The 22,119-nt window shown below is 44.7% G+C and overlaps 3 protein-coding genes, 1 long non-coding RNA gene and 2 other non-coding genes across 6 annotated transcripts in view; 3 read left to right on the forward strand and 3 right to left on the reverse strand.

Moving 5' to 3' along the window:
- The window catches only part of wdr17 (WD repeat domain 17), a 51,629-nt gene extending 50,431 nt beyond the window's left edge, over nucleotides 1–1,198 (reverse strand). The window contains exon 1 of the mRNA XM_085161758.1: nucleotides 1,065–1,198. The gene's annotated coding sequence lies outside the window, so the exon portion shown is untranslated. The remainder of the gene's footprint in view (nucleotides 1–1,064) is intronic.
- An 851-nt stretch (nucleotides 1,199–2,049) lies between these two features.
- Nucleotides 2,050–4,482, reverse strand: hmgb2a (high mobility group box 2a). The gene is made up of 5 exons (XM_085161765.1): nucleotides 4,324–4,482; nucleotides 3,335–3,494; nucleotides 3,098–3,246; nucleotides 2,844–3,018; nucleotides 2,050–2,761 (listed from the first exon to the last, which is right to left on the reverse strand). Exons 2-5 carry the CDS (start codon nucleotides 3,479–3,481, stop codon nucleotides 2,591–2,593), a joined length of 642 nt encoding a protein of 213 aa, XP_085017891.1. The 5' UTR covers nucleotides 3,482–3,494; nucleotides 4,324–4,482; the 3' UTR covers nucleotides 2,050–2,590.
- Nucleotides 4,483–7,195: 2,713 nt separating this feature from the next.
- Nucleotides 7,196–14,191, forward strand: pmm2 (phosphomannomutase 2). The gene is made up of 8 exons (XM_085161764.1): nucleotides 7,196–7,447; nucleotides 9,622–9,733; nucleotides 9,836–9,912; nucleotides 11,261–11,352; nucleotides 11,980–12,079; nucleotides 12,297–12,372; nucleotides 12,481–12,596; nucleotides 13,585–14,191. The coding sequence occupies exons 1-8, from the start codon at nucleotides 7,373–7,375 to the stop codon at nucleotides 13,687–13,689; spliced, it is 753 nt and encodes a 250-aa protein (XP_085017890.1). The 5' UTR covers nucleotides 7,196–7,372; the 3' UTR covers nucleotides 13,690–14,191.
- A 2,972-nt stretch (nucleotides 14,192–17,163) lies between these two features.
- Nucleotides 17,164–18,403, forward strand: LOC146516076 (uncharacterized). The gene is made up of 2 exons (XR_014874406.1): nucleotides 17,164–17,438; nucleotides 17,802–18,403. It is a non-coding gene; the product is annotated as an uncharacterized LOC146516076 (long non-coding RNA).
- A 2,504-nt stretch (nucleotides 18,404–20,907) lies between these two features.
- Nucleotides 20,908–20,980, reverse strand: trnak-uuu (transfer RNA lysine (anticodon UUU)). Its single transcript has one exon. It is a non-coding gene; the product is annotated as a tRNA-Lys (tRNA).
- Nucleotides 20,981–21,691: 711 nt separating this feature from the next.
- trnar-ucu (transfer RNA arginine (anticodon UCU)) lies at nucleotides 21,692–21,783 on the forward strand. Its single transcript is given in 2 exon segments — nucleotides 21,692–21,728; nucleotides 21,748–21,783. It is a non-coding gene; the product is annotated as a tRNA-Arg (tRNA).
- The last annotated feature ends 336 nt before the right edge of the window (nucleotides 21,784–22,119 follow it).

The following is a 22,119-nucleotide window of genomic DNA, read 5'->3' on the forward strand; positions in this document are numbered from 1 at the left end:
AATAATCTGCATCATCATCTCAAACCTGAGCTGGGTTCGAGTACCTGAGAGCTCCCAAATGTCTTCACATATCACGAGTGCAAACTGGTTTCTCACAGGAACAAAAACACTTTTTATGCATCACTTCCTGTTGTTTTTCAGCCTAAACAGCCTCTGATAGAAACAGTGCATCATCAGGCAGAGACAGCAGGAAAGAGGCTCCAGACCGAGTTTAAACCTTTGAAACCGTCTACCATCTGTTTACATTATTTGTTTTATTAAATAACATCATTGGGGGTCAGCAAAGGCTCACATCTGGTTCCAGATGTGACAACCTTTTCATATTTATTACCTGTAATAGCACAGCAAAGTAAGTCAGAGGTGAACCGGTCAATAACAGAGAATACTTAGGGGTAGGTAGGTGTTGATTTGTCTCCATAAAGAGGGCGGAGCATGCTGATGGGCTTCTTTAATCACCTTTGCTATTAAACGTGAACATTTTGGGACAGTAACAAACATCACACCTGTGCTGGGTCTCCTGAGCTCCTCCTGAGCGGAAATAGAATCTGTGAATGAGCTCCATTAAAACTAAACACACCCCAGGAGACCAATCAGGACTCAGCTCTGAATAATGGAGGAGGGGGGAGGGGTGTACCTGTACCTATTCTCTACAGGTGTACCCGGCGGAGACCCGGTGACAAGGCACGCGGCACTCGCGCTGACGTCACGGTGGTCTGCGCACAGTTCACGGGCCTCATAAACGACAAAGTCGCGCGCTGTGGACGGACTCACAACAGTCCTCCCGACCACGTCACGCACCCTGACGTGGAGCACGCGGGGTTAGAGCTCTGCGCGCTCCCGCCATCATTTCATCTGATCCTGAACATGTCGACGCATCAACAGGTTCCGTCACCGCGACTGATCCACGAGACACCTGCGTGTCGCAGGAACCCACACACGCACACGCACACGGCTGAAGACACGATCCTGGCTTAATTTTTCATCATTTCAAACACGCGACCAGTTCGTGTGTGCGCGTGTGTCTGTGTGTGCGTGTGTCTGTGTGTGCGTGTGTTTAGTCTTACCGTCAGTTGTCGGCAGGCTCGTGCACGGCGGACAGCTCCCAGGTGCTGAAATGCGTCCAGCTCACCGTCATCCGCCAGAGGTACGAGCAGCAGCTGCGCTGATTGGTCCCTGGGAGGCCCGTCTGTGATCAGCTATTGGCTGTGCGGGCTGTCAGTCAGAGAGTGACGGGAATCAGTGACGGGAACCTCTCGTTTATTTACATTTATTTTTAAATATTTACACATTTCACAACAACAGTTTTATACTGACCCACAACATTCAGACGATCCTCTGGGAGCAAAACACGGATTGTACGAAAATGTTCGCAATAAACAGAAATGAATTCTTAAATAAAAGGAAGCGCTTGGCAACGGTGGAAAGGAAGAACTCCATTTAAACAGAGAGACCTCCGGCCTCTACTGGGGTCAAAATAAAACTGGATTGTTTTTTCTTAACTTGTCATTCATCCACACATCTATTCTTCTGTGCAGAGCAGCGAGCTAAGCAGGTACTTCAGACACTGTTCTCCTCAGCAACACCTTCCAGTTCTGAGTGGTGAAGTGCTCCCAGGCCACGCCCACTTTATAATCTCTCCTAGGATGACGCTGGGGTCTCCTTCCGGTGCTAGCCTTTAATTTGTTATTGCAGATATTTTGTTTTCAGCTGCTCCAGACAGAACAGTGACTCACATGTTAGAGGCCCTGTGATTGGTCCGTCTTTAAGTCGCATCAGCTGATTGTGATTTTTGGAGAATCTGTTTAACGGACTGAAGATAAGCTGTCATGGATATATTTACCAAGAATTCTAAGATGAAAAACATGTTTTAAATATGGGTCACATGTCCTTGCTACACTGTGTAAGGTTGATTTTTAACAGTGAGTCAACTGCTGCACACAATGAGCCTCATTCTGCTTTCATTCAGGTCAATGTCTTCATCATCTACCCACTGCTTGCCCCCCCTCCCCCGTGGTCATGTGAGCTTCAGAGACACACAGCAGTCCACACTTATAGGCAATATACAAAATTTTATTACAAAAAGAAAAATCCGTTCTACAAGTTTTCAAAGTTCCACATTAAAAATGACGGCAAACATTTTTCTTTTAACCAAACTACAGATAAATCCTGGCAGTAAAATGACAGTGAAGAAACGGCACCGCTGGAACAGAAAACATGAGCAGTGCTTCCAGAAACAATCATTCTTAAAATAAAAAAAACAAAGAAAAGAAAATGTTTCCTGGCTGGCTGCTGTCCACCGTCTGCACAGGAGTTTCAGTTCATCGCATCATCACAGGAAATAATCTGGCTGCACGTTTTTTAAACCAGGATCTAAGGTGTAACAGACCCGACTTCAGCAGTAAAACAAAAATAAACCTTAAAGGGGACTAAGGGACAATAAAAACTAAATCCCTGAATTAGAAGAGGAGTACAGGTCGAGCGAGGCGACCGACAGGGACAGCAGGCTATACTGTTGGACGAGTCCAACCCAAAAACAAACATAAGCTGAACAACGCATCGCAAACTTCACATCCTCAAACACAGAAACCACTTAGTCGTCATCCTCATCGTCGTCATCTTCATCCTCTTCCTCCTCGTCTTCATCATCGTCGTCATCATCATCAGCCGGTTCAGCCTTCTTGGCGGCGGGCCTGCCTGGCCCGCTCTTCTTTCCAGCGTCGCTCTTCCCAGAGCCGCCCTTGGCTCTGTAGGCAGCAACATCCTGAAAAAGGAGGAGACACGTTAGGAACACCACCTCAGATACACGCTACACCACCCAACACCACCCGAAAACAAAGGGGCACCTTCTCGTATTTCTCCTTCAGTCTGGCGGCCTTGGCCTCGTAGGGGGCCTTGTCTTTGGCGCTCTGCGTGGCCCACATCTCGCCAAGCTTCTTGGCGATGTCGCCGATGGAGATCCCGGGGTTATCCTCCTTGATCTTGGGACGGTGGTCGGAGCAGAAGACGAAGAAAGCGGAGCTGAAGGGAAAACAACAAAATTAATCCCAGAAATCTAACTGAAAATATTTAACAGACAAAGCAGCGAGTGTGGACTCACGGGGGCCTTTTGGGGGCGTTGGGGTCCTTCTTCTTCTTTCCCTTCTTGGCACCTTTAGGTGGCACGTAGGACTTCATCTCCCGGTCATATCGGACCTTATCGTTCTTGGCCATCTCTTCAAACTTCCCCTTCTCCTTGGGGGACATGGTCTACCACACACACACACACGTTTTAATTTTTAAAAAGGGCAAATAAAATAAAAATATCAGTGTGTTTATAATAAACCGCGGGGCTCACCTTCCATCTTTCTGAGCACTTCTTGGAAAACTCTGCAAAGTTCACGCTGGTCCCTGGGTGCTTCTTCTTGTGCTCCTCGCGGCAGGTCGCCACAAAGAAAGCGTAGGAGGAGGTTTTTCCTCTCGGCTTATTCGGATCCTTTGTCATGGCTGCGATTAATCTGCAAAACAAGACCAAAAAGAAAACCAGAAATGAAACCAAACACTAAACCACCAAAACGACTCCGAGTTTCGAATTACACGCCCACCCCGGCACAATAACCGCTCCCCGGCCTCACCGTTTTAAATTAAAGCGGGTAATATCCTCACATTTGCCGTCGTGTGGCCGTGAGTGGTGTTACCGCAGCAGAAATAGGGCGAGCAGACGCCGGGGAGTGTTTTAAGGCTCTAATCGGCTTTCTGCCTCTCCGGGACAAAAAGACGCGACTCCATTTTGTATCTTCCCGCCTAAACACAACTGCGCCAAAAACTTCCTCAACAAAGTCTCTGCAATACAGCCGCTCCGCTACACTGCGAGCAGTTCCCCGGGTTTCTGCCTTTAAACACGTGTAGCCAGCACCCAGAGCGACTCCGAGACAGCCGGAGACTCCATCCAAACTTTAAAAAGAGAGGCGCTTCCGTCGTGCTGCGAGCTAAGCTACCAAACCAAATGGCGTTTGAACGGCGTGTTGCGCACTAAGTCGGACACACACTGAGCTAATACAGCACCATCTTTCAGTGCACCGAGCAAGAAAAACACCCCACAAAACTGATGCTTTTCGGTTTTAAGCAGCAGCGAACTGCTTGCCTTTTCACAAACACAGTTTTGATATTGCTGTGATTTATCACGCAAATGACCTACAAGCCAAAAAACATGGATGTATTTTACCGCACAAATGTTAAAATATCCGCAGAAACTTCAGCACACACCATTGCAAAACAACAAACAAAGCACAAACACCTTCCAGCCACTGTTAGCTAAACAGTTATTAGACAGCAGAGGGGCCTTACCTGTTCACCGCAAGACGAGCTGTAAACGAGTGAAGGAGGAAGGACGGTCAACTGTTTAGTCACCGTCTGCGAGGCCGCACTAACTATACTACCGAGTCTCACAGCTCCGTCCCCCAAGCAGCGGATTGGCGGAAATCGTGCATTTAAATTTGAACGCAGGACACACAGCGCAGTCGCGGATGTGATTGGTTGTTTTCCTAGAAGTCAAGCCGTAGGGTTTGTGTGCGTCACCTGCAAGCTGATTGGCTGCTCCCGGGCTTTTAAACATAGGGCGCGAAAAAGCCCCTCTTTGTTCACTGCTGTTCCAAAATAACCTCCGTCTGCTGATGACGTCGCTTAACCGTTTGTTTTCGAGATGAGAGCGAAAGGAGCCGATCCGCTCCGAGGCTGCAGCTCTTCCGCTTCTAGCAACCAGCGACGAGGCGATACAAACAAAACTGCTCATTTGATTTTTAACGGGCGCTGACGGATGTCAACACTCTCCAGAAAACCGACAATAACTTCCGGCTGCAGACTTTAACTGCAAACGTGACGTTTTAATATTCATTAAATATTGGACATCCTGTTTTAAGATGGCTCCCGTTTATGACTGTGCAAGTAGAAATGCAATCTAAGCATAAAACACCTATAATCTATTGTAGAATAAATCTATTATAAAGCAAGAAAGTCAGGGGCCAAAACCGGCCCCAAGGAGTCCAATCCGGCCCGGCAAATGTGGGCAAAGATTTATGAAATATATTTTCAGCTTTTCCTGCTCTCATCCAAACTAAAGCAAAGTAATTAAGTACCAGATAAACAATAAAGATTAAAGCTACCAGAACCTTTTATTTGTATTTTTAACCTTTCATATTTCTTCTTTATCCTGTAGAAACACAGAGACGTGCTGCTGACTCTCCCCTTCTTCTTATATTAGATGGAATCAAATTAAACATGTTAACAGAAAAGAGTTTTGCTGGCTCGGTCTAACATAAGAACAAAGTAGGCCGCGTGCAGCGATGAATGTAAGTTCAGTGAAAGAGTATGGAAGCTGTTTGGTATGCAGAACAATGCAGTGAGGGAAAGACATGCACAGCTGTTTATGTAAGAGCAGGCCTGCTGTAAAAATCAAAATAAAATCACATCAGTTTGGTGATGAGCATCTCACATGTGCATTAGAACGTTTCACTGCTTTTACAGAGGAACAAAAGGAGGTAGCAACACACACACACACACACTGCAAACCAGGTTATTAAATATAAATGCAAAGATTTTAAACTTTAAGACTGCAGACTGGCAGTTATCTAAGAGTGAATGAAAAATAAGGGAGGAAAATATTCAAAGAGGAGTCAGAAAGGAGGAAATAGTCGCAGTGATCCTCAGACAGAGCACGGAAACCTGAAATGTTCCTCAACGTTTAAACAATTATATGAATCAAGCTTCATTCTGCAGCCACTATGAGGTAGTGCATTTAAATACATTAATAACTGTAAGGTCTGAAGGTATTTCCCCTCAATGTTTCACCTCCATCACCACTTTGCACAATTCTCCAAACATCTGGATTTTCCTTTCGAATCATAATCCTGAACGTGTTTCATGCACTCAGAGGGGATTTCTCTCAGTGAGGGAAAACTTGATGAGCTCAGAGATGAATCCACGATAAGTCATAAACAGATCATTTAAAACAGTTTCTCTGACCACAGAGGTGATTAAAGTAGATTTACAGGCTCTTTGACTGAGAGGTTGGGGGGTGATCTGTGTGAGCCAGGGGGGTTCACACCTCACAGTTAATCAGGAGGTCGTCTGTATGTAAAGTTGGGGGGTTGCTGGGAGGCAAATGCATGTCAATGAAACACTTCTGAACCACTTTTTCTCCTTTTGTTGTCCTCGTGCGCCCCACCTAACTGCAGACCCATACAGCATGCAGGACACGTTTTTAACACCATCACTTCTTTAGTTTTTATTGTAAAAGGCGGCGTTTGAGAACGGCCTCCATATTTTATTTAGTAACCCTGCTGTGCTGATTGGCAGACGTTTGTACTTTGAGCTCTTTGAGTTTATTTCCATTATAACTGTGCTTCTTCTTTTCAGTGAATTTCACATGGCTGAGCCTTGTTTTCTTATATTGGCTGAACTTTTTCTAATTTATTTGAGTTTTAGGTTCTGTTTAATGATTTAGCCAAACTGACCTACATCTAAAGCAAATATCAGGACTGAAAACAGGAAAATCATCTAAAGCAGGCCTCACAGCTCACAGGTAGAAGTGTTGTAATTTTGTTTCATTAAAGACTTTATGTCCCAACATCTGTGTGTTGAAGCGATATCAAGTGAAGATAAACCCTGTTGCACAACCCTGTGCTCATAATTTACTAATTTTCCTGAGCAGCTGTGCAAAATTGAACAGGAAAAATGTTCCTGGTCCAACATTAAACTCTAACGTAGCTGAAAAAACACGAGTTTGGTTCATGAGCCAAAAGCACACGATGAAGAGGAGGAAGTGTGGAGATAAGAGAGTCCAAACTAAACTCACCAAACACACAAAGGAATTGTTTTTATTTATCGACAGCTGCAGCCTGGAGCCTGTGTCTAATTACAATGATATGACCCTGTTTAATCCACCTTCACAGACCTGTGCAGATGTCAGGAAATAATGAAGAACACAATGGTTCGCCTTTAAAATCTGCGAGGAAGCTTCACATCTGTTCCAAAGTATTAATGACAGTAAAAACAAGTAATAAGCAAATTGTAAATATAAAATGATTCAATAAAAATACATTAATTAATAAAATAAAATGAACAACGTCATTGTAATTTCACAACAGTTTAAAGTTAATTTGTTTAATCTTTTACGCAGATACTGCAAAGTATCAGCAGGTGGCAGCACTGTGCGTCTGTCAGTCTGGTACACACCCAAGAAGAAGAAGAAGAACCGTGGTTGTAGTTCTAAGCGGCGATCAGGTAGTGTTGGGAGAACCGAGCTGCTCTTTACGGAACACCGGCAGAGGAGGCGAGCCCACTCGTAGCAGCGGGGAGGCGGTCAGCGTGTCTGTGTGGGTCCGGGAGCGGAGGGAAGATGAGTGACGCCGGTGTGGACACGAGCACGCTCTGCCTCTTTGACGTTGACGGCACGCTTACGGCCGCGAGACAGGTGGGAAATGTGTGCGTGCTTGTGTATATGTCCGCGCGCGCGACGGCAAGACCACTGGTGATATAAAACAATCAGTGCACCTGACAAACCTTCAGACAAACATGACTGTACTGTCCGACACTGCGACTTCCGGCTCCACGTTGATATTGTAGTTCTTCCGCAGGCAGAAATGCTCCGCAGAAACTACGTAACAATGGTTCCGCTAAGCGACGTTAGCCAGTATGGGCGGGCTGCCAGTGCCAAACATCTTTTTAATAATGATATTAATAAAATAATAATCTCTGACAGTGTAACGTTATCGCTGTGGTTTCTAAACATAGAAGATATTAGGTGACGCATGTAACGGTAAATTACGTCTTGCTAGCTTTTTGCTATAACAGGAAGTGTCTGACGGAACGTCAAATGTGAAACACGAGTTTACAATTTAGAAAAAAAAAAATCAAACTATTAATTACATTTATATCCGTGGTGTGTATAATCACTGTCGTCACCTCCTAAATATAAAACACCCTTCACGTGGCCATTGATTACGTAGGTGACTCAAGCGACGCTCGTGCTAATCGTGTTCCCCGTAGTTTCTGCTAGCATGTCACTAATCCCCGGGTTAAGCGCCCCCTAACGGCCCTGCAAGGTTACGTGTTTGGCCAGTTCTTCCAGCAGAGCCACTCATGTTTAAAATGTTCTTTAGGAGGTGACCCTGACCTCTGACCCATGCAGACTGCTTTAGGTAAAGGTTTAGGTGGAGCAGGGGTCATGACCCTGAGACTCTTGGTTTCAGTATAGCCCTGCGCGTGTGCACAGCTGTTCAGTTTCACTGCAACAATTTGTAAAAGGTTGCAAACTTTTCATCCTGTGATTTAAAAAATGTGACGTCATTGAAATGAAAATGCAAAGTAAGATGAACCGAGTAGTGATGAATGGCCAACTGCAAACTTTCATTTCCACAGGGTACACTCAACAGGCACACCTGTTCAAGTGCTTAATAACACAAATATTTTAATCAACCAATCACGTGTCAGACACTCAGTGTATCCATGCATGTGAACATGATGAAGATGAGCTGCTGAAGTTCAGCCTGAGCATCAGAAAGACGATTTCAGAGACTTTAAAGAGAGTCCTCTCTGTTTACAACAAGCAATCCAGTGAGCAGCAGTTGTCACCTCGCTGATGTCAGAGCAGAGCTGATTGTATACATGCTGATGAATGCAGAGGAACATCTCTGAACAACATGGCGAACCATGAAGCAGCAGAAGGCCGCACCGCGTCCCCCTCCTGTCAGCCACGAACAGGAAACTGATGATTCCTGGTTTGATGTGCATCACATGGTCAGTGTTTGGTGTAAACACCATGAAAGCATGGATCCATGCTACCTGTGTGATGATGTCATAATGATGTCACGTTAGTGTGAACCAAAATCTTTCAGGAATCTTTGCAGCAGCTCGTTTAATCCATGATGCAAAAAATAAAATTAAAAAAGATTAAAGTAAATTAAAACGGGAGCTCGGGCCTTACTGCGAGTGCAGTAAAGGTTGCAGACTTGCTCTGTTTCAGGAGAACTTGGACTCTTCACTGAAGCTGGAGTTTAATATTAACAGACGGGTAAACTGCTGATGTCGTCAGATTTTCGGCGTTTATAACTGTAGTGACGGAGACGTTGATCTCGTCAGTCAAAGGCTTCTGCAGCGTTTTTAAATCTTTAATAAACTGATTTTTACTGTTTCACAACCGCAGCGTTTCACAGCGTTTGTTTCCTGTGTTGCGACACACCTGACCAGTTTGAAATAAATGTTTTTGGGGAAAAGAGGAAGGTTCAGTGAGCTGCTGCTGTGCTTGTGCAACACAGAACGGGTAACGATCCCTGCATAAAGAGGACAGCAGCTGAGCCTGTGCAGGGGTGTCAAACATAAGGCTCGGGGCCCAGAATTGGCCCGTCAGACTCCAGTTCACCCCATGGTGGTTTGGAAAATATGAACAAGGGCATAAATATTTGGGCTTCATTAGTTGTGCAGCTTTTCCTGCTGATAGACCCTCCACAGCCTCCAGACCACAGCGAGGTCGCTCAACAAAAGATGAATAAATGACAGAAGATAAACAAAGCTGCAAGTCATAGACTCTGTCCGTCTGCGCGTCCCCGTCATGGCGGTAAATGTGGGCGTGTCACTGTGTGTTTTCAGCGGGTGACCCCGGACATGGCAGAGTTCCTCCAGAAGCTGAGGACTCGGGTTCGGGTCGGCGTCGTCGGAGGGTCCGACCTCAGCAAGATCAAGGAGCAGCTGGGAGACGACGGTGAGACGAACGCCGCTCTGTATCCCGTCTGATGCTGTCCCTTTATTTACACGCAGCTTATAGCAGAGAGGTGATGACACTTGTTGGTCTCGTTGTTTGCAGTGATCCAGAAGGTGGACTACGTGTTTGCTGAGAACGGCCTGGTGGCGTACAGGAACGGACAGTTACACTCTGTGCAGGTGAGACGGAGTTTTACCTTTTTATGTAGCTGATCTGGAATCAGCATGTAAACAACCAGCAAAGTCAGTGACATCATCAGCCTGAGAGGTTACAGAGACTAAGGCTGTGGGACTCCAGCGACCCACGCTGAGAGCCTGGAAAACCATCCACGACTCATCCAGGAGGTCACAGAAGAGCCCAGAACAACATCTATTAAGCTCAGCTAAGGTCAGAGGTCATGACTCAACAGTAAGAAAGAGGCGGGGCAAAGAAGGGAGAGTCAGAAACCACCGCTGACCAAGAAGATCACAAAGTCTCGTCGCACATCTGCCAACAAACATCTGGAGGATGATATTCTGAGGGCTGACGAGACAGAAGCTGAACTTTCTGCGTTTCATCCAGAAACATCCCAGCAGCAGCAGCAGCCACGGTGGCGGTCGTGTGGCGGTCGTGTGGCGGTCGTGTGGCGGTCTGGCTGCTCTGCTGTGACTCAGGGAACCAGCAGCTCCGCCTCTGATTGGCTCAAAGGGACAAAATAAAGGTTCTGGAGCGTCCGAGTCAAAGTTGGACTTAAAGCAGACTCAGACGCTTTGATGCTGGAAACAATGAGACAAACAGCAGGTATCAGGTTACACTCAGGACAGGCAGGTGTGGATACTAGGGGTGGGGGGAAAAATGGATACTGTGTAGCATGGTGATATTTTGTTTGCTAATAATGTATGGATACAGGGACAGCAGAAATCGATACTTTGTTACAAAAAGGTTTTTGTGCTCTGACTTCAGAGCATGTTGATCCTTTTTCTGAGCAAGAATCCTGACATTCCTTCACTGTCCAAATGTGTTTAATAAACATGACAGTTTACTTATTTTAATTTAAGACATGTTTTATTTTAATTAAGTTTAAAACTTTTTTATTTAATGTAAAATGATATTTTGTTTTAATTTACTTTCAAATTCTTCAGTTGCTGAAGGGGCTGCATAGTTTTCATAAACTGCATAGTTCAGAATAGCTATAATTGTACCAGATGGTTGATTCAGTTAAGTTGGACTAGACTGTAATACAAACCGTTCAGTTTGTCAACAATCAAACTGAAATGAGAGAAAGACTGAGTGTGAGACTTTGATATTAGAGAAAATGAATATTGATAAAGTTTACCTTTATGTACAGAATCTGAATATCGCAAAATATTTTAAAAAATTGCAATAATATCGTATCGTGGGATGTATGGTGATTCCCACCTCTAGTGGATACCTTTGTTCCCTTAATGAATGACATCATCATTTATAGTGTGTGTGTGTGTGTGTGTGTGTCTGTGTGTGTGTGTCTGTGTGTGTGTGTCTGTGTGTGTGTGTGTGTGTGTGTCTCAGTCCATTCAGGCCCACATGGGGGAGGAGCTGCTGCAAGACTTCATAAACTTCTGCCTGAACTACATGGCCAAGATCAAACTGCCCAAGAAAAGGTGACAGCACATCCGTGTGTTGGTTAGCGTGTGTGTAACAGCCTGCCAGGTGGAGGGCGTGTCAGAGGGCGTGTCAGGGGGCGTGTCAGAGGGCGTGTCGGTTTGATCCAGCCGAGGGGTTTAAACAATGAAAAGTTTCTTTAACCTCCTGAGACCTGAACTCTTCCACAGCAGCATTTTTAATTTCTCTTTGATATTTGGGCTGATTGGGTCCATTTTTTATTTTTACCTTAAAGAAAAATGCGAGCCACATATGAGGAACTTTATTTAAATGTTGATACAACAGTAGCAGCATAACGTCCTCGTAAGTGGACATCAGGCCCTTGTAGAGCAAAATTGAGTATTTTGGTCTAAATAACCCAAATTGTGATGTCACATATGTGGACGCAGGTGCGAGGAGGTTAAAGATCCACGTTACAACACGGCGTTCTTACCTTCGGGGCTGTGGGCGTGGCCCAGCTGTGAGAGGATGCAGTGTAAATGGTTTAAACTGTAAAAGTGCTCGCCATGAAACCGTGACGGTTTCAGGTGTGTTACCTGTGAGGTCAAAGGTCAGAATCACTGCATGTATCAGGACTGTGGCGGTTCTGCGGCGGGTGTCATGTGCCTCGGTGTGTCGTCTCTCAGGGGGACCTTCGTGGAGTTTCGTAACGGGATGCTGAACGTGTCTCCGATCGGACGCAGCTGCACGCAAGAGGAGCGGATCGAGTTCTACGAGCTGGACCAGGTAACGCCCACCTGCTCACCTTAAACCCAGACTCCACCCGCCTCCTCCACCCGCCTCCTCCACCCGCCTCCTCCACCTGTAATTAACAAAAATGTCTGTCTGTGGTACATTTGGTAGGTTTTGAGCTTGTTCTCATTTCAAATGTACTGAAGAGGTAAAAGTTTGGTTCTTTGCTGTGAAGCTGAAGCTGACATGACGACGTGTTTGTTTCCTACAGAAGGAGAAAATCCGAGAGACGTTTGTGTCCGTGTTGAAGGAGGAGTTCAAAGGAAAAGGACTCTCGTTTTCCATCGGTGAGTCTGCTGCAGCCGGCACGCAGCAGCGGCATGGCTGTCCTACCTCACTGTGATGCAAATGGCGCCTTCGTTTCCTGCAGCCTGTCGGTCTTTGTGTGTCTGCAGGAGGTCAGATCAGCTTTGACGTGTTTCCTGACGGCTGGGATAAAAGGTACTGCCTGGGCATCGTGGAGAAGGACGACTACTCCACCATCCACTTCTTTGGAGACAAGACCAAACCTGTGAGTATGCAAACGGCGTCACGTGACTCCTCACGCAGGCAGAACATCAGCGGCAGGTAAACGATGGCCGGTCGGGTCAAAGAGTCGTTCCTGGAAACATCTGTTTCATTATTCCTGAAATACAGCTGGATCCAGCAGCACTCTCACCAACACCGCAGCTCCTGTAGTGTCCAGCAGGGGCAGCAGTGAGTCAGCCCCCATGAACTGTTTACAGCCTGAGACCAAAAGAAGAAGTCAGTAGATTCTTTCTATCATCACAAAGTGCAGGTGGAGAAAACAACAGGTAGGACGGTAACAGGTCAGGTTGTCACGGCAACAAAAAGATAATTATTCTGTAAGTAACTTTAAGCAGGGCAGTAACTCTGAGAATGTAATCTTACATCAAAGTACTTTTAATGAGGGGCTTGTGACACCTGTCCCCTTATTCTAGCGAGGCCGACTTTAAGTGTTTATATGTTTAATAAATAAATAAATGCAGGAAGTTACTCCCTTAGTTTGTCTGTGTGTGAGTACGTCCACTGTAGAGCGTAAACAGTGTGTTATAGAGCAGGACGGCGTTTACATCGTGGGCCACATTCAGCACATTTAAGCCTGAGTGGGCGGGGCCGCTGAAACGTTCCTTTTCCTTCCTGTGAAGTCACTCAGAGGAGTTTCTGTCCTTTCGTTGTTCGTCTTTGTTACGCCGCTGTGTGAATGTTCGAGTCTCCATTGGCCCCCGGGCCTTATGTTTAACACCCCTGGTACAGACAGATGAATCATCAGTCCTCGGGCCGGCCGGCGGGGTTTGAATGTCTCGTCGTTTCCTGTTTTTAAGGCTCAGGGTGGAGCTTGACCTGCTGTTAGAGGCTGTTTCAAACATCTGACAGGTGTTCAGTGGTCACCATGCAACACTTCCAGCTGTTTGACGCTGAAGGACACAGATGTGTGACTGTTAACCTGTGAGCTGCAGCACGCCTCATCTGTCTGTGCGTCTCTGTCTTCACGACAGGGAGGAAACGATTACGAGATCTACTGCGACCCCCGGACCGTCGGCCACGAGGTGTCCAGCCCGGCGGAGACGCAGCGCCTGTGCGAGCAGCTCTTCTTCTCCTGAGCTCAAACGCCTGCAGCTGTGACTGTGCGTCACCTTTAACAGCTGATGAACGCTGACGCCACTTTTTGATTTTAGCTGCTTGTTTGGTCGGGGTTGGTGGGTTTGTCTTTCTGTGTGTTTGAGTCCACGTGACCCGCTGAGCCTCGGCGTACGGAGGACTGTTTGATGAATCTGTGGTTCGGGGAAGCCCCCGCAGCCTCACGCGGTGGGCGGAGTGAGGAAGTGGGCGGAGCAATGACACGCAGCTGTGGTTTACCTCCTGTCTGAGTGTAAATAAAGGTGGATGACATCACAGCTGTACTGGAACGTTCTCCACCCTGTTGTCCATCTTTGTTATACAGTCTGTGTTTCCAGAGTAAAGTAGCAGCTGATCCTGTTATGACGAAGCCGTTTTATGCAACATGTGGAAAATCACAGCCATGCTTTAAATAATGTGATGTTTCTGTACATGACGACGTTACTGTTAACAGCGAGGGGAATAAAAGGAGCCAACGCTCTGAAACTCGACTCGTTCTTCCTGCGATTTCCCTCCAAAGACCAAAAGAGTTCATCCCAGATGTGATCCAGCTGCTAACGGGAAGGACGTGGATTTGAAAAGCAGGAATCATAGAGATAAATCTTCATCTATTCACTTGATTATCCTTTATTTTGAAAAAACTGTTTTTAAATTTTCAAAATAATATTTTTAACAAAGATTTTTGAGTGATTTGATGTGTTTTTTTATGTAAATCCATTTAATTACTTTATTTATATAATAATAATTTATAATTGGATTTACTAATGCATACGTTATTGCCCCAATTAATTATTAACTCATGAAATGTTTAGACTTTCTTGGTCCTCCATATTTATTAAACTTGTCTCATAATTTAACGATTACATCACCAGAAGCTACCTCCATCGTTAATATACAGTCTGTGGTTCTGTGAGCTTGCCTGAAGTTGAAAATGTTTATTTGCATGATTTAATTTTCCAGGATTATAAACACAAAGTCATAAAGGAATAAACTTAGATATTAAATAAGGAAGATTCAATATTCAGTTACATTACATTACTTGGATATTTCCTCATCTACAGAAGTTGAACATCTGTGAACATCTGCATGTTTCCTTCCACCAGCTGTGCTGCATCACTGGCATCACTGATGTTGTGATGGTTCATAAACTTCCTGACGTCACAGGAAACTGCTGCAGGACGGTGGCTGCGCTGATGTTCAGTGTTTGAAACGTGGACTGTAAAATGTAATCTGAGTACAAATGTGGAATAAGAAAAAGGTTTGGCCTTATGCTCACTCCTGATTGGAGGAGAGCTGCGTGCTCCTGCGTTTAAATGATGATGAAACTGTTTTGGATGGAAATGAAAATATCGTCTGTCATCAATAAAAGGTCATTTTCTGCTAGAGCTTTAAAACCAGACTGAGACACCGCTCTGACCTTTAACCTCTGACCTCCTCCAGCAGTTCACACATTGGGAGAAATCCTAACTTTGCTTAATTAATGAAGTAATACAATGTTCTATTATCATAGTTATTTTCTGTGGTACAGACCATCAAATTATGTTTCATTCACATCGTTGTTGCAGCATTTTTGAGCCTTCGCACCTTCATCGCCACAGGAGACAGAAATGTGACGTTTCAGCTCGTGGAGCATCAGCAGCTGCTCACATCTAAAGATCAGTACAGCAGAGAAACAGGGCTACCAAAAACCTTCTTCTCATTTAGAGCTGTTTCACGTTACTCCCACATGGAGGCGCTGTGGGGCTGGTCTTCCAGGTAGGATCGCTCCTCCTCATGGAGGCTAAACATGTGACGGGGCAAACCAAACACACCTCTGACCTCCTGCACCCACGAGTGTTAAATAAAACTGTTGAATTGGATGTTTCCTGTTTAAACTTCATGTTTTTGCAGTGAACTCTCAAAGATCAGAGCAGCAGCTTGTTTCTGCTCACCGAGTGAAACCTGTGAAAACTGCTGCTGTCAGACTAAAGAAGGGCCCACCTGGAGACTCTGTTGTCCTACTGGGAGACTTTAATGAGACCTGGAGGGGCGCGATTAGGAGGAACGGCCCCCCTGATCTGAACCCAAGTGGGGTTTTGTTATTGGACTTCTGTGGAAGCCACAGTTTGGCCATAACGAACACCATTTTTGACCATAAGAGAGTCCGCGGCTGCAAGGTGGTTGGTGCGTGTCGTGGTGGTAACCCGCAAACCAACTGGTGGACACCAGGCATAGCTGGACTGGCCATCGGGCATACCGGGCATTTGCCCGGTGGGCCGCTGGCGATTTTTTGTTTTTATGGGCCGATCGATTTTTTTTTTTTTTTTGGAAGGGTATAAATAATGAAAGGTGTTGGATTGGCCAATTGGTCATGATCGACTCTGGTCTGGACCAATTACAGCCGAGGAGGTCGGATGCACCCGCCCCCTTGTTTAGCAATCATGGAGAACAAAAACAGGAAAGGAGGTGCAGAAAAAATTAGGGCCAAAAAGAAACAAGCCCTTCAGGCAGACGCTGCCAAATGTGTAAAAATAACTGTTGTTTGGTGGTAGCTGTGGCATCGCTTCCACAGATTTAGCAACATCAGCAAATGGTGGAGGCCTTTCACTTGTGTCCTGTTTTTCAGGGTCCCATATAAATTCTTCAGAAGTAAGTACTGTATATGATGTCAGTATTTTCCCATATTTTCTAGATACTGTATTAGTACTGTGTGTAAAATGCCATCAAAAACTCAATTAAGTGTTATTCTTATTCTTCTTTCTCACCTTTCTTTCTCTGTCTCCTTTCATATTTAAAGGTTGCTGTGTTAAAATATATATTGTGCTACCATGCTGTTTTGTATCGTTTTGGTAAATAAATAGTTTATGAAAATATCCCTAAATCTGTCATTTATTAATTTTAATATTAATTAATGATCATGTCTCACGTCTAGTGTTCTTGGTCTTAATTTCAGGTTTCTACCATGTGTTGTAGATAGTTCAGGAGGTTAACTCTACCAAGCAGTCTTTTTGTTTCCGCTATGTACTGTTTAAAATCCAGAATTGGGAGAATGGTGTAGGTTTAAGTTTATTAGATTGATACATATATACCAACAAGCAGTGTTGGGACTAACGCATTATTAAGTAACGCGTTACAGTAACTACGTTATTATTATGGTAACGAGCACGGTAACTAGTTATTATGCCAAAACCAGGAACGCGTTAGTCGTTACTGGGATTTAGATAGGCTCGTTACTCGTTACTTCGTGTGGTGGCATCGCGGAGCTTCCACAGATTCAATAACATTAGCAAGTGGTGGAGGCAGCAGGGGGTTGAGGGAAGGGGAGGCAGGAGGAAAAGAGACCCGAGGCGGCCGCCGGTCCAAGTGTGAACTGAACTTCAGGTAAGAAGTTATGATCTGCAGTCTATCTGGGTCAGATATAAACCAAGTTTAGGTGCAGTTTATTTTCGTTATTCTGACTTTTTCTGTACTGCGTAGGGGAGACCGGGGATAGTTGTAACATTTTTGACATTTCTGTCTGTAAATTGGAGCTCTTTTAAGGTAGTGGATTCAAAATGTTATGCAAAGTATTTACATGTCTCTGCTATTACATAGTGCAGCTATTTTCTCTGCAGCACAATTACCCATTGCATGGTATGGCCTCAAACACAAAGAGTGAAATGTTACAATTCACCCCATAGTCTGGGTTAGTTGTAACATATCCTGGGGTGAAATGTAACACAATGAAATAAGGGTACTGACAAAACATTAACATGTAATCTTTGTTTGTTCAACACATGAATGCACTTAGAGCCATTTATGTAGCTATGTGTGTGTGTGTGTGTGTGTGTGTGTGTGTGTGTGTGCGTGTGTTTGTGTGACAGAATGCAGAAATCTAGCTTTTGAACATATTCCAACCCCCCAAAAAAGACAAATTATGGAATTTTCTGCAACTGAATATTTCATTAATTTTGGTTGGTCTTCCTTGAGTTTGGCCTCATTGGCTCAGTGGGCATTATAACCTACAACTCTTGCACCAATTTTGAACATAACAATGAAGCTGAAAAAATGTAGTTGTTCACCAGCATCGCAATTCCATTACTTTTTATCATGGCTTACCTTGGTGTGGTTTACAAAGTGCTTCAGAAAGATGAGGAAATCTGTTTCTTGCACCCATCCTGATTTATTTCCACTACCAGTACTTCCTACTGGTCCATCTCTGACACAGTGGTCTGCATAATGTATGTGTGGGAACACAAACAGTGGAGGAATTGTGTTGCCAATGGCATTAACCGCATATACAAAGGTGACCAGTGAACCTCTCTCTGCTGATGTCGTTGCCCCAACTTGTTTAATATAAGTTAAAGTAATAGTGTGGTAAGTTGTTACATCTGCGTTATTGTTACAACTGACCCAGACTGTTGGTGTTACAACTGACCCAGACTCTTATAGCCATGAACTAGCTAACATTACAGCCAACGGCTAAAACATTAGCACTAAAGACCTACACAGAATATATCCCCACAGACATACAAATAACATAATTTAAGTTTGATGAGTTTAACTGCAAAGCAGATAATGCTATTAGAAATTGAAATAAAGTAGAAAAACTTACTTTTTGGCATACAAATTACTTTTTTTCGTGTTAAATTGTCTGTGTTTGACAAAATGTGCTGATTTTTCACATGTGATAGCAGAACTGAGTTGGGCATGTACAGGATGAGTCACATCATTTGAAACTTAGCCCTGACTGGAGAAATTGGAAGTGTTACAACTGACCCACGTTACAACTATCCCCGGTCTCCCCTACTAGCTAGCATGACGGAGTTTCTGTACAGCTGGGTGGGTGCTATGAAGTTAATGATGTTGAACTTTATTTTGTTCATAAGTTATTAGAGTTGCCAACCGTCCCGTCTGGTATTCAGAGAAAATATTACGCGTTTCTTATTGAGGTGAAAGGGAACAGTTTGTCCCGTAATTCAGCTACAATGAAAAAAGACACAAAGCTGGAGTTATTCTGTGTCTTTGCTGCACAGCTGCCTCTTCTTCTCTCATTCCCCTCCCTCTCCTGTTTCTACTTCAATCATGAAACTGATCAATGATCAGCTGATCAGCTCTCTTGTTTGTTTATCGCCCACTTTGCGCCAGAAACAGGAAACCAGCCGATGTCGCGCTAAACAACAGCAGCACGTTTAAGCTTGATCAGCTGTTGTTAGAATTGATTTAATATTAATTTCTAGTATCAGCTGATGTTTGCTGGAGCCACAGCTGTAAAGCTGCTGGTCATGATGTCATGATGAAGGGAAGTTATGAACTGTTTCTGAGAGACAAATAACACCAGGATCCTTTTTAGGTAGCTGACAGCTGGTAACTGTGCAGGGGCGGATCTAGCAAAGTTTAGCCAGGGGGGCAGGTAGGGCATTAACAGGGAGAGGGGGGCACAAAGAAATACTTTTCTTTCTTATTCTCATTTAAAATATCTAGCTTTTAAAAAATAATTATCTCAATCTTACAACAAACGATTGATGCATATATACCATCAAAACAGTGAACATCACTGTAACAACAGCGTTTGTTTTCATTCAAAGGCTTTATGGTTTTTCCTATAATGGTGGGCCGGTCTCTAGTCAAAATGCCCGGGACGACTTTTTGTCCCAGTCCAGCCCTGACACCGGGGGTGAAGAGAGCCACAAGGCAGAAGAAGGAGTCCTATCGGGCTTGGTTAGCCTGTGGGACTTTGCAGGCAGCTGACAGGTACGACAGGCCAAGCGGAAAGTGGCTCGGGCTGTGGCTGAAGCAAAAACTTGGGTGTGGGAAGAGTTCGGAGAGGCCATGGAAAAGACTTTCGGACTGTTTCGAAGAGATTCTGGCAAACCGTCAGGTGGTGTCTACCTGCACTGAGTATAGCGCTGCAGAGGAGCGCTGCAGAGGAGCGCTGCAGACTTCAACTGAACAAAATTGTTGGGCGGTGGAAGGAATACTTCGAGGACATCCTTAATCCTTAATCCCACTGGCACGTCTTCCGTGGAAGAGGAAGAGTCTGGGGAAGAGGGGGATGACCCGCCAATTTCTGGGAGTGAGGTCACTGAGGCAGTTAAACAACTCGGTGGCAGAGCCGCTGGGTTGGATGAAGTCTGCCTTGAGTTCCTGAAGGCTCTGGATGTTGTAGGGCTGTCCTGGCTGACACACCTCTGTAGTGTTGTGTGGAGATCGGGGCAGTACCCCTGGATGCCGACGCTGTACCGGTCTGTTGTGGTGAAGAGAGAGCTGAGTGTCGGGGTATCTCCCAAGATCCAAGACACACTGGAGAGATTTTATGACTGAACACCTAACATCATCATCAGCGGCTGACCAAGGCTGAGTTTGAGGACTGTGATCTCAGTGCTCTGGGATTCTGGTTGGAACCTCTTGAAAACGTCGCTCCTTTTTAGCACGTGCACCAGTTTTTTTTCACAGCACTGATACTGGGGTCATGAAAACACTGTTTTTTCATCATTTACTGTAACATGTTGGTGCAACTCGTCCTCTCTGACCACAGCTTCTGACAGGAGTTACGTCTTCTGTGTTTGATGCTGTATCTGTGAATGAGCTGATATTCTGCTCATTTCCTGTTATAGACAACCTCGCTTCACATCCAAAAAACGCTCTGTCCAGCCCCCTCTGTACCCTGAATAACAATCCAACTCTTTCACTGAGTCCCGATGTCATATTTCCCACGAGTTAGAAATCTTCTGTTGGAAACTTGAGACACTTTCATATTTTTAGGGGGTGAGAACTGACTGAAAGTTGATTTATCAGAACAAATGTCTGATGAGGATCTCGGGATGATGCAGAGGAGTTAGCAATGAAACCAGTGTGCTTCAGCTTCACTCAAGGTTGAAGCAAAGGCTGACTGAGCAGACGATCAACAGCTCTGTGTGTGTCTGGACTCTGTCCACAGCAGCCAAACATGTTTCTGTTGTAAATTTATCCCAATCAGAATACTTTATTAATCCCTTAGGAAATGATGTGGTCACAGTCACTCCAAGACAATAAGAACAGTAACAGACTGAACTACATTAAAAAAATCCCATTTATTACAAAGTTTACAAAATACGAAAAATAGCTCAACAATTCTGGCGTTTTAACGTTTACTCTTACAATGAAAACATAAAAGCTATATTTGAGTCACTGCAGTAATGCAAAGAATATGTGGGCTCACTTTGAGACGGTTCTTTAACTAAAGGGGCGGAAAAAAAAATCGACGCCCGAACAGGGACTTGAACCCTGGACCCTCAGATTAAAAGTCTGATGCTCTACCGACTGAGCTATCCGGGCTCTGGCAGTTTTCCGTCACGGGTACCTCAAAAACCTGGATAGTCCGTTAGAACGCTAGCATAGTGCTGCAGGTAAAAGTAACACAGGAGATATTCTCTGTCCACCTCGCTTTTCACGTCACGATATATCAGACATATTTGATTTTGGTCCTGCACGTTCTCTCAGCCATTTCTAGTTTTTCGAAACACACATATCACTTCCGGTTTTTAAGAACTTCACAATAAAAACTCCGCTGCTAAAATCACAGAATGAACCCTCAAATTGCTACTCAAGACACGACTCATTCTGTTTATAAAGTGTTTAAATGACACAGTTGCACGCAATTTATGTAGTTTTCACTGAATTGAGCTATGATATTGACGTTTGCTCTCCTAAACACACGGATATCGACGTTGTTACTGCTGAAACAAGCGAAGCAGTCTGACGTTATGACTGCTGAAGCAAATCTGATCAGTGTCGGAGGAGTAGTTGTCTTTGAGGACAGAGCCTGAGCCTCCACGTGTGAGCTAACGGAGAGAGGGCGGAGGAGAAGCGGGCCGGCTGACAGCAGCTAGCAGCGGTGCTAAGCTAACGTTAGCATTAAAGTGCTATTTATAGCATTATTGTTTGTGTAGCGGACACTGGCGCGGTATTAGCAGATTAGCCGCGTTGCTAGGGCCTCGTGTGGAAAGAGAATGTTAAAAAGCTGTCATTGCAACCTGTGCAACAGGTGGCTCCGTGGCGCAATGGATAGCGCATTGGACTTCTAGTCAAGCACTTGAGGGGTGATTCAAAGGTTGTGGGTTCGAGTCCCACCGGAGTCGCATGTTTTGTTTTTTTATGTATGTATTAAATATGAAATAATATAACTGTAATATAAGTAACTAATATAACCAGCTAACGGTGTTACGTTGTGCGGAACGGAAGACTAACAATGACACAAATAGAGGGAATTAGCTGAAAATTAAAATAATGTTTACTTTAAATGCACTCAAGGACGTAGATTTGGCTTTGGCATTGGTGGGGACGGATGATTCAACCACCGAACCCTGCCCCGTTTCTCTCTCTCCCCCCCCCCCCCCCCTTTTTGTCTTTGCTTCTTGATAAAAAAAAAAAAAAAGAAGAAATATACTTGCCTACATATGCTATTCTACATGCTT

The sequence above is a fragment of the Neolamprologus multifasciatus genome, chromosome 6, assembly GCF_963576455.1.
Source record: "Neolamprologus multifasciatus chromosome 6, fNeoMul1.2, whole genome shotgun sequence".
NCBI classification, from domain to species: Eukaryota; Metazoa; Chordata; class Actinopteri; order Cichliformes; family Cichlidae; genus Neolamprologus; species Neolamprologus multifasciatus.